General features: G+C 45.6%; 2 protein-coding genes across 2 annotated transcripts; one reads left to right on the top strand and one right to left on the bottom strand.

The window, feature by feature from the left end:
• The first annotated feature begins 3916 nt into the window (after positions 1-3916).
• Positions 3917-5879, top strand: LOC123404532 (hydroquinone glucosyltransferase-like). The gene is made up of 2 exons (XM_045098456.1): positions 3917-5595; positions 5674-5879. Exon 1 carries the CDS (start codon positions 4116-4118, stop codon positions 5589-5591), a length of 1476 nt encoding a protein of 491 aa, XP_044954391.1. The 5' UTR covers positions 3917-4115; the 3' UTR covers positions 5592-5595; positions 5674-5879.
• A 3047-nt stretch (positions 5880-8926) lies between these two features.
• On the bottom strand, positions 8927-10927 carry LOC123404533 (pentatricopeptide repeat-containing protein At2g01860). Its single transcript, XM_045098457.1, has one exon. It carries the CDS (start codon positions 10575-10577, stop codon positions 9141-9143), a length of 1437 nt encoding a protein of 478 aa, XP_044954392.1. The 5' UTR covers positions 10578-10927; the 3' UTR covers positions 8927-9140.
• Between the last annotated feature and the right edge of the window lie 1215 nt (positions 10928-12142).

The raw sequence follows: 12142 nt of genomic DNA, 5'->3' as shown, positions 1-12142 counted from the left end.
GAAAATCATTAGTTACATATATGAAATATATAAATCCAATTTCAAACATTTTCTTTTGTGCCATGTTCAATGAAAGTAAACGCACATTCCTTTTCAGCTTGTTTCTTTTTTCCTTTTCTGCTTATTTACTTTTTTTCCTTTTTCAGCTAGTTTTTCTTTCCGTTCTCCTTTTTCTGAAACCATGAATTTTTTTTTATATCAGAGAATAAATTTGAACACGTGAACAATTTTTTAAAGCACGAACATATTTTGAATCTTGTGAACAAATTTTAAAACCAAGAACAATTTTGAAAAATCCTGAACAAATTTGGGACTGCGAACAATGTTTTTAAGGATAAACATTTTTTGAATCTTGAGAACAATTTTGTAAACCCCGAACAAATTCATAAACATGAACAATTTTTAAAAACACGAACATTTTTGAATCTTGAGAACTAATTTGGAAAAACAAGAAAAAAAATTAGAAACATTTTATGAAAATACAGATCGTTTTTCTAAAAGGCAAAGACATTTTTCAACTTTGAGGAACAATTTTTGAAAAAATCCCGAACACATTTTAAAAAAGCAGAAATATTTTATGAATTTGAAGAATTGTTTTTGAAAATTCAGATTTATTTTTGAAAATCCGGGATATTTTTCTGAATTTCAAGAACAATTTTTTGAAAATCCAGAACACTGTTCGAAACAGAAACAGAAAATAAAAAATAAAAAAGAAAAAACCAGTACAGAAAACCTTCTAGAAGTTTTTCAAAACCGAAAAAAAAGGCTAGAACATCTAGAAGTTTCCCAAAACCGGGGGCCTTGGAACAGTTAAACGGCTGGCCCGGGGTTTTAGATTTCCTTCCTGTTAAAGTTAACTCAGTTTAATAAAGCCTTGTGAGTTTGTCTCAAAAAAGAAAAGTTCAACGGCCGGTCCACTCCCGAACCATGTATGGATGTCTATGTGAAGCCTCGATTATTTGATGCAACGTGCGTTAAATAGGGTTTTCCATCCTACACTGTTTTGCAACATTTACGTTATTTTTCTCTCGAGAAGTTTCTAGTATCAGGTTTTGGCTAACTGGCCGCACGTTACCGGTGGTGTGCTCCAGGAGAGGATATTGTATATAGGGAATCTTCAATGGTAATAATTCATATTTTTTTAATCCGTCTATGAACAAGGGATTATTTCGCGAACATAGATACGAGAGAACATCATGCAACCATAGCTGCATACCTGCATACATTTTAACAACAACTCAAATCCATCGAACGAAATTCACGCAAACACAACCGGATTTCATATAAACATGACGAATTTCATATAAAAATGTCGGATTTTCATATAAACATGATGTATTTCATTACATTTACATTAACTAAGCGGTGCGTGTCCGGCTAATCTAAATGGGCGCCCACGGATCCTTTTGTCTTCCGCATGTCTGACAGCCTGTTCACCAGACTGTCGGGAGCCCCGAAGGCATATGCTTTAGCACAAATGATGTCTCGCTTCCCCACAACTCATCGGAGCGGAACCCCCTGTTGGTGATTTAGCGGGAGGGGAAGGGGGCGCCTCCGCTTCTGTGGAGCCCATGCGGGGTCAATGATGGTCCTTGCAAAAGTAGAACCGGGCAAGACACCGACTGTGTACGTTGGCGTCGCCTCGGTTGTGGCCTTCATGGAACCAAGGGGCGGCGGCTTCCCTTGTTCTACTTCTCCTTGATGATGGCGGCAGATGCAGAAGCGTTGGCCATAGACTCGTCGCTTTCCGTGCCCCTAGCTTCCGTCTCTCCCAGCATGGCGCAATCGCAGGCATGTGGAGCAACTCGACGCTCCTCATCGAGGTAGCCTAAAGCGACGAGTTGCTGAACCACGCGTCATCTTGGGACGACAAACTAGCTTTGTCGGGCTAGCCGAGGGAGGTGAAGGAGCGAGCTGCCTCCCTCGTATATAGCAGGCTCGGTTCCAGGGGGCCTTTAGTCCCTATTGTGCAACCGGGACTAAGCCTTCGGGACTAAAGGTCCCACCTTTTAGTTCATGGTTTGGGTCTTGTCCATCACATCATTCTCCTAATGACGTGATCCCGTTATCAAAAGACATCATGTCTATGCCTAGGAAACCTTGATCATCTCTGATCAACGAGCTAGTCCTTCAGAGGCTTACTAGGGATAATGTTTTTCTATGTATCCACACATGTACTTGAGTTTCCAATCAATACAATTCTAACATGGATAATAAACGATTATCATGAACAAGAAAATATAATAATAACCAATTTATTATTGCCTCTAGGGCATATTTCCAACACCCATATGATGTAAAACTCCAGTCGCACGTGAACCATCAACCACCTCTTCATTTCACTCCCCCAGCCCACCCGACGCTCGCCTATCTCCGTCAGTGATTTCTGGCTGGATACACTGTTGTCGTTCGTCTGTGCATCGACGACCCACGAACCGTGCATCACCGTCGCCCGCTGCACCGGCGTAGCCGCCGAGGAGCCTCCGATTTGATTCCGTCCCACTGCACTTCCGTCGCCGAACTTTCTTCTCGAGCGCACCGACATAACAAATTTGGGGCTCACAAAAATGATGTGAGCAATTTGCATTTTGGGACAATATCTGATTTACATCGTGTGATAAACAAAGTGCATTCAAACATTTTACCCGACATGGGAATGGCCAGAACAAACTTGGCCTATAAAGATCATGGATGCGGTATGCAGTAAATGCTCAAGGTACGCTAGACAAGGGTAGGCATAGAAATTAAGCATGTCATATGTTTTTTGGTAAGTATGTTGGCATAACAAGTATGTTTGATAGGGAAATCCAGCTATGCATGCCATGTATTGTGCTCTACACTACAATGGGCAGGGAGGAGTAGCAACTCCACTTAACAATGAACGCTTCAAAATAAAAATTGCAACAATGAGGCATGCCGGTAAACAATATATTAACTGACGCGTTTATTTTTATCATGCAGGTAGCACTCTCAGAAATGAGAGGAAAAGATCTATGGGGTATATTGTCGATAAATTAAAACCAACAACACAATGCTGCCAAAGAAGTATAACCTCATTTCAGAAGATTATGCAATGTAGATGGGACGATCCATAATAGTAGTTGGACGTTATTTCAGAACTGAATAATTGCTTTTGCGAGTGGATGCATCAGTATTGCTGAACGTTACCCTGAGATAGTTTGATTAGTATTTGTGACAGAACTTACTTAGAGTTTGGCCGCCAGCGTGTATATATGTCTGATTCGTCGTATCAATGTTCACAAATGTTGAGTACGTACGCATATGGAAACATATCCACAACTTATATATTTATATGATTTACCATCGTATTTGTTAGTCCTTTTGTTAATGTCCAATGTGAAGCTCAGACAACTTGATTTATACATTTCAATTAAAAAATACTTGTCCGACAAAAACGTTTGTAGATGGGTCCCAGGCAAAGTATTGATCGATACTATTTCGGACATGAACAGACATACGAATTGCCTGTGGTTGTGTACTGCCTATTGAAATATGCACAGTTTCCTTCGTTGAACGGGCATGTACTGCAGGAATCTCCCAGTCTCAGCCTATCGGATAGAAAAAACACTCTTCAAATACATCATCTGTTGAAGTAAGAGTTTTACATCACCAACTATACATCATCTGTTGGAGTTGAAACATTTTTAAAAATTTAAAAACACATTTTTGTTGATATAAATTATACAACACCTATTTTTAAATGTTCAAATTTGCATCATATATTGAAGATGCTCCTATTGCTAATCTTGGTTGTTGAGGCATGTGATTTCGAGATGCTGACAATAACCATAGAAAACTTTCCTTGTGAATAACGGTTACCTCCTCGAGGTGCTCTTAGCAAACTAACAGTTACCTCCTCGAGATGCCAAATTTGGCTTGTACCCGTATATATACGACATAAGTACTACATATAGAAGAGATGCTCTAATTTATACTAGCGTCGTATACAGCCAAGTGAGGCAACTACAAAAACTTACGTATGAGACTGCATTCCAAGCCCAAGCCCGGAGAGTGGCAACAACAACCAAAACACAACAAACACTCTCCTTGGCCGCCGACCGCTCGATCATCGGCGAATCACCACGTACGGAGCCATGGGAGGCGAGTCAGGTCACCAGGAGCCGTCGCCGGCGAGCGCGCGGCCACACGTGCTGCTCCTGTGCAGCCCGTGCATGGGGCACCTCATCCCTTTCGCCGAGCTGGCGCGCCGGCTCGTCGCGGACCACGGCCTGGCCGCCACGATCCTCTTCGCCGCGGCCATGGATGCTCCCTCCGAGCACTACGCCGCCCTGGCCTCGTCCGTGCCCGACGGCGTCGACCTCGTCGTGCTGCCCGCGCCGCCGGCGGACGCCCTGCCGCCCTCAACCCCCGTGCGGGAACGCGTCTTGCACGCCGCCGTCTCGGCTGTCCCGCGCGTCCGGGACATCGCCCGGTCATTAACCTCGACTGGGCCGCTCACCGCATTGGTGGTGGACATGGCCAGCGTGCCGGCGCGCGACGTCGCGACGGAGCTGGGCGTGCCGTGCTACATGTTCTTCACCTCGCCGTGGATGCTCCTGTCCCTGTTCCTGCACCTCCCGGAGCTCGACGCGGGGCTCGTCGGGGAGTACCGGGACGCGACGGAGCCGATCCGGCTGCCGGGCTGCGTGCCGATCCACGCGCGCGAGCTTCCCGGGTCCCTGCTCGCGGACCGGAGCAGCGAGACGTACGCCGGGTTCCTGTCCTTGGCCAAGGACGCGTCGAGGGTCGACGGGATCCTCGTGAACACGTTCCGTGATCTAGAGCCGGCGGTGGGCGAAGGCGGCACGGACTGCGTGAAGGGCATGCCGGTGCACGCGGTCGGGCCGTTGGTCTGGACACGGCCGTTCGGCGTGAACCGGGAGCCGGAGCACGCACGTCTCATCGCATGGCTGGACCAGAAGCCACGCGGTTCCGTGGTGTTCCTGTCATTCGGGAGCGGCGGCACGCTCACGCGGCGGCAGACGACCGAGCTAGCGCTCGCGCTGGAGGCGACGGGGCGTCCGTTCGTCTGGGCGGCGAAGAGGCCACACGAGAACACGGCAGACGGCGCCTTCTTCGGGACCGGACGACGAGGAGACGACGACGACGACCCGCTCGGCTTCCTGCCGAGGGGCTTCGTCGAGAGGACGTCGGGGGCGGGGCTCGTCCTCTTGTCGTGGGCACCGCAGACGGCGATCCTCGCGCACGCCGCCGTCGGCTGCTTCGTGACGCACTGCGGGTGGAACTCGAGCCTGGAGAGCATCCTCAACGGGGTGCCGATGGTGGCATGGCCGCTCTACGCCGAGCAGAAGATGAACGCCGCCATGCTGGAGGCCCACGCAGGGGTGGCGGCCCGCGTTAACGCCGCCGGCTTTGTGTGCAAGGAAGAGATTGTGAGCGTGATCCGACGCGTGATGGATGGCGACGAAGCGACGACGATGAGGAGGCGTGTTGGTGAGCTCAGAGACAGGGCCACGCATGCGCTGACAATGCATGGTTCTTCAACTCTTACACTAGCCAAGGTCACGGATGTGTGGAAATCTTCTACTACTCCTAGTGAGGGAAAATAAAGAGGTAAATACATAAGTGGTGTTTGAACTTGCCTCTATGGGCTCTCTCAGATCCCCTCATTTATTTGTTTGTTCAGTTCAGAGCTGCAGGCACCCTCCATGGACGTCATTGACGAGGAACATGCGGAACCACATGCCAAAGCTATCGAGCTCGACGAGTACATCATCTTGATGTAGTAGTCATCGTCAACAAATTAGCATGGATATAGTTGTGCACTTGTCTATGTAAGATCTGTATGCCTCTAGCATCCCTTATCTGATGATTATGCCATTACGAAAGTTCCAAGCAAATTTGAGTACTAGTATATCATGAGTATGAATCTCTATATTTAGCATATTGTGTTTCATAACTGCGGTGGACGATGATCGTGGTGTCATGGTGGCTGCTAGCACACTGATGGGATTGCCGAGACTGTGCACATGGACCATGCAACAATGGGATATGGGTGTAAGTAAAATATATTTTCGCATCTACTCGAGACTAGCTTTAGATCTCGCGCTCAGGACTAAACAAAATAATGCACCACTAGAAACTAGAAACTGAACTTTTTTTCTCTCCATCTGTGACCTATTTTCCTGTGGCCCGAAGTAAATCGCAGGAATACAAATTTTCTAGCGGGTTTGCTTACGCAGCAAGGGAAATAGTACTTCCTCTGTTAACTTTTACTCCCTCCATCCAGAATCATTTATCGCACAAATTAATAAAATGAATGTATCTAGAACTAAAATACATTAAGATACATTCATTCATATGACAAGTATTTTCGGACGGAGGGAGTACATTTTAGATCGTAGTGACCTAAAACGTCTTATAGAAGTTTGCGGAGAGAGTATGTTTTACGGTAGGTTAATATATAATCGCACCTGTGAGTTGGACAAGGCACCGTGAGTTGGTCGAGTTGGACAAGGCACACCAAAATGGTCAGACCAGCTAGCCAGCTCCGTCGCAGCTTATAAACAGATCAATGAACTTGGAAGAAACAAAAACAGGAACTAATTTATCTATCAAGATGCAGGCCTAAATATCCCTCCAGGAACGATAGTGAGGTCCTATGCCTACTTTCTGATTCTAAAATTTCATGGTTCAGTTTGCTCTTATTCTGCCCTCTGTCAATCAAATAATCAAATAATCATTTATATACTTATATATTAATTGGTCTAGACGTTGTGTTTCAAGATCCAAGTTATGTCCTCAAGAGAATATGAATCTATTTACAAGACATGAGAAGGAAATTAAAATTAGAAGATTTAATTCAATATCATAAAGGAGTTGTAGATAAACTGATTATAGTTAGATTTTTCTAAGGAAATAGGCCGCAATGTAGAGTTTGGCACAGGGCCTTGAATTTTGCCGGCCCGGCCCAGATGCCAAGAATAATGCTAATTTTGATGCTAACATAACAGTAGGGGTGCTCAGGTGTATAACTTCAAGGAACACACTAAAAGCTTGTTTTTTCCTGGAACTTTATTTCTTCTATCAAATCTGAATATAAATGCAACTGGAACATAACCGTCACTCAAACTTTTGGCTATATGCATATGCAAACATGATCAAATTAGCACGGTTCAGTTTAGCACTTACCTATACACCTAGATCAAATAAACATGCAAACATGGCGTTTAGAACAGAGGAACACCACAACAGATGTAGACTCCAAGGTGTAAGTCAATACTAAATCTTCAGATATGTGTCTTGTTCAGACAAAAAAACAATTCCTGAACAAATCTCTAAAAAAATCAGATATGTGGCTTTTTAGCTATCATACAAAGTCCTGAATCTGACTTATATTGTACATAGATTCTTATCTGCTATGTTCTACATGTGCAGCTACACATGTACTTCCTCTGTTCCTAAATATTTGTTGTTGGGGAGAAGAGAACTAGATTAGTTCTCCCAACAACAAATATTATGGTACAGAGGGAGTATATGCTAACCAATCGTCTTCCTCTTCTCTGACCATCATTATTATCTGATTACTAAGCTCTAACTTTTTCTCCACGCCCGTTAAGGAACATGACACTAATATCCTCCACTAATATATCTCTTTTTGTGGTAACATCAAAATCTCAAATCTGTATTTGTGGCACGTATATCTATATACTCAAGCAGTCAAGCATGAAATCTGAGAAGAATGGATGCAAGTCCTTACTCGAAAATTCTCCCCCATGTTTCTAGGAGATATACCGCTGCAAAGACGGGAAGAATGCGCTAAGTGTGGTACTTTTGCGGTGGAGAGATGTGATCAAACTGCAAGACAAATTCATTAACTTTGCCACTTCTTCCATCAGAGGAAGACCATCCATGGCTGGACTAGACAACTGGAATGGGTTGACCTCTCTTACCTTAAGCAGCTCCTCCCAATACATCACTCTGCTGCTATGAATGACTCAGTAACTGTCAAGAAGGCGCTATATAGAACTTGATGACCCCCAGGATCCGTTCCAGCTGCTGCTCCTTAGATGATTTCCTTATCTTCAGACGTATTCTTCAGAACATTCAGACCAACACAGCAGAAGACGATAATGGGAGCTGCTCTTGGGGAAATCATATCACTGCTCTTCCAAAAAAGTCTACTTTCAGTTCCTTGCCCATGATTAAGTCCCTTATGGTCTTGTAAGTGCACTACCAAGCTTAACAGTTTCCCAGTCAAATTTTCTTTTATCAACTTTCTGTTCAGATGGCAAAAATGTACCATCAGATTTTAAAAGAGCAACAAAATATTAACTACATCAGTTTTGTAAACCCCATTTACCAATATCATAGACCTTTCCTGAGAAAAAAACAGACATTGTCTAAAAATTCTGAGGACAAAACTTAGACGATTCAAAAATAGTACCGAGGTAGAGGCGTCGACGATTGAGTAGCTGATGAAGCATCGTGGTGATCATCAACTGGATCATAATCAAGCTTGGTAGTTGTAACAACGATGTAACAATATCTTAACAGTTAGCTAGCACCAGTACCATCAAATCAAGAACAAAACTGAGAGTCATTCAAATAGAAAATATATACAGGGAGGAGGATATCATTTGCTCTGCATAGACCCACGCATAAAAATTTCACGATGACACATAGAGTCTGCACTGTTATAAAATTTGTAAAATATGGTTAGCCAGTAATGTGAATTAAGCCTATTACATGAGTGTGCCCTTGTATGCAGAGAACAATTCAGCTCATTTAAGAAGGATAAAATATGATCAAACATGTGACTCCTTGTCAATTTCCAAGAAGCCCCTTAATATGGACCTCACTAAACTCAGAATACGCCAAGTTATCTGTTTAGATTAGTCCTGATATCAACAAACACAATGTACATGGATTCGTTAACAAACTGTTCAGAGAAAGAAAGAAATATTTGGAACTGCTAGCAATTTAAACTATCCACAATCTTACAGGTTAAAGCGATTCAGGACAACAGATTTCGGTATGAAGCATCACAAATACACCCGTGTAGCATGGAACAGCTAAGAAAAGAACACATAAAAGAAACCCACTCGTCTTACCTCCTCTAGATAATTACACAAGCACATACTTTTACTTCCAGTGGTTCAAGGACGTCTATGACCCATCTCAGACAAGCTTGAAATCAGCCTCTTATCCAGCAACACGCCGATTGACTCAGCCTCCCTGATCAGCTGCCGGCACCTGGCCATCCTCCCCGCTGCGGCATAGCCTTCAATCAAATTACAGTATATGTCACTGGTCGGAACGAATCCAGCCTCCTTCAACCTCGTCAGGTACCGAAAAGCCCTTTCTGGATCACCCAATGCCACACACAGCTTCACGATGACCCGGTACGCCGGCAGGTCAAGAAGACAGTTTGCCTGTTCCATTTCCCAAACGAGGGCCAGCGCCTCTCGGTGCCTCCCATCACGGGAGCGGCTGTGGATCACTGTAGTGTACATCACAACATTTGGGTTCCCGCCAGACCCTCTGAACCAGCTGAACAGACTCTCCACGGCTGCGTACCGCCTGAGCTTTATGCAGACCTTCATGACAGCTGTGCAGTCCTGCGGTCGCAGGTCAAAGTCTAGCCTCTCGCCGAGCTCATCGAGCAGTGCAGCAGCGAGCCCATAGCCTTCAGGTGTCCGGGCAACCTCCAGAATCAGCTTCGCGTAGATGCTAGGGTGCAGTGTCCTCTTGTTCATCTTGGCAAGTTCAAGGAGCTTGCGTGCCAGGCCTACTTTGCCTGCCCTGATGAACCCCCTCGTCATGGCTTCAAGGACGGCGCGGCTCGCGGAGGGGACGCACTCCTCAAGCGCAGACTCCATCTTCAGCTCGTCGAAGCGCGCCAAGACCTCGATTGTCGAAGCGAGGATCCTGTCATCAGGGAACAGCAGCACGGCCTTCTGACCCTGCGCCCAACACAACGTCTGGAGCGCCCTCTCGGGAAGTCCCATGTGCCCGAGCTCCCGGATGGTCATGGACAGGGAGCCTTTCCGGAGGAAGTGGACCCAACGGTCCAGCACTTTGCACACACCGGACTCCGGCGGGAGCGCAGCGATCTCCCTGGCGATCCCGACGAGGACATCGGGGTTCTTGCGCACCTTGTCGCTGAACGAGGAGCGCGAGGCCAGCCGGATGTGCTGCGTCGGCACCGGAGTGACGGGCGGCCTCGTCTTGTGAGGCAGCGGCAGCGGGAGAGGCCGCCGTGTCGCCGGGTTCGGCGGCTTCACCGGCTTCCGGCGCATCGGCCGGGAAAACAGCGCCGAGATGGCCTCGATCTCATCTTTGCTCCATTCTGAACCACCCTCTTCCTTGTCTGCAGCTGCGGCCTCCTCGTACGCCAGCTGCTTACCGTACGCCGATTCCTTGGCGGGACTTGTGCTGGATGACCCAGCGCAAGAGACCCGAGCAGTAGGCCGACGACCAAAGCTGCTGCTGCTGTGAAGGAACTCGGCGCCGTCGGACTTGACGAATGCCGGTGCCAGGGAAATGCCGCCGGGCAGCGCGGAGAGCGGCGGCCAGCTCGCCAGAGATGACATGGCCGGCGAAGCACTCTCTCCTCTTCTCTTCCGCCCTCCCCTTGCTTGGCGCTGCGACCGCCCTTGCTACAGGGCACGTGGCACGAAGGAAGCACCGCGCGGCCGGCCGCCTGAGCCGGCGAGGCAATCCGACGAACACCTTGAGTGCAGCCTGGAGGGGTCGTCCTCCCTCGGCCTCCCCAGCTGCCTCCGACGGCCTTGTAAGCTCGACCTGGCGAGCGCGTACGGCCACAGTGCACTGCGCCGCCGCCAACCCCACGTCCGTCCCGCCGGGCGCCGCTTGTGGGAGCGGGAGGGCGTGAGAGGATTTGGTTTTTTCTTGCTTGGAGTCGTCCCAGCAGAAGCAGCAGGCAGCCGGTGGATTGTTTTTAATGGAGTATCTCGGCTACTGCGCGAGATGTAGCTCCGGCTCGCCTACAGCAAGCAGCCCAGTCCCAGTCCCAGTAACGGATGTAATACACCTTCGATTCTCCCTTTGTATCTTTCGGTTCGTTTTTTGACTGGTTACTTACATTTCTTCATCGGGTTCCTTCAGCTTTAGGATCACTATTTTCTTCTGCTTTACGTCGTCACATTCTTCGGGTGTCTTCGTTTTTATTTGGCTCTATTCTTCCTGTGCTTGTTTTCTACTTTTATTTTTTCAAACTACATTGCGCATTTCTCACAAACATGCAGAATATTGTATTATACACACTGAACTTTTCCACATACATATTTTTAACTTATATATAAATATATGTTAAACATTTTTTAATGCAAGTTCAACATTTTGTTTAATGCCACAAAACATTAATGTTAAACCGCGCGAATATTTTCATGCATTCAATATTTTAACAATGTTACAATTTTTTTTCAGAAATGCCAGAATATTCCTTTAAAATGTCACGTACATTTTTTAAAATGTTTAAATACATTTTACACCATGCAAAAAATATTCTATAAAGATTTTCTACAAATGCCACCATACATATTTTGGAAACATGCGAAACGTTTTTTTAAATGATACGCACAACTTTTAAATTGTGTGAAACATTTTTTTCTCATTAGGCAAACATTGTTTTCAAAATTTGTACACATTTCAAAAAATTGACTTACATTTTTGATAACCCAGAAAAAATTTATTTGTCATGGACATTTTTATTTCTATTGACACATTTTAAAGGCTGCGCAAACATTTTTTCAACACCGCTTAGCATTTGAAAAAGGGGAAATTTTGTTTTTGTCACTCTACCTTTCGCTAATTTTACTTATGCCACTCTAGATTTTGAAATTTCACTTTTGCCACTCTTAGTTTTTGACGATTATGGCAATTGCCAAATTTCCAAAGTGGCAATTGTGATACATTGTCAAAAGGTAAGAGTGGAAAAAGTGAAATAAAATTATTTTGCTTTTGCCATAAAATGACAGTTGTGATAATTGCCAAAAGCTAAGGCCTAAGAGTGGCAAATGTGAAATGTCAAAAATTATAGTGCCATAAGGAAAATTGACAAAAACTAGAGTGGCAAAACCAAAAATTTCTCTTTTTAAAACGTTTGCTAAGCATTTGTAAATTTTAAACAAAGTTT

The sequence above is a fragment of the Hordeum vulgare genome, chromosome 6H (genome assembly GCF_904849725.1).
Source record: "Hordeum vulgare subsp. vulgare chromosome 6H, MorexV3_pseudomolecules_assembly, whole genome shotgun sequence".
Taxonomy (NCBI): domain Eukaryota; kingdom Viridiplantae; phylum Streptophyta; class Magnoliopsida; order Poales; family Poaceae; genus Hordeum; species Hordeum vulgare.
The sequence above is the reverse complement of the archived record's forward strand: the minus strand, read 5'-3'. Positions and strand labels throughout refer to the sequence as shown.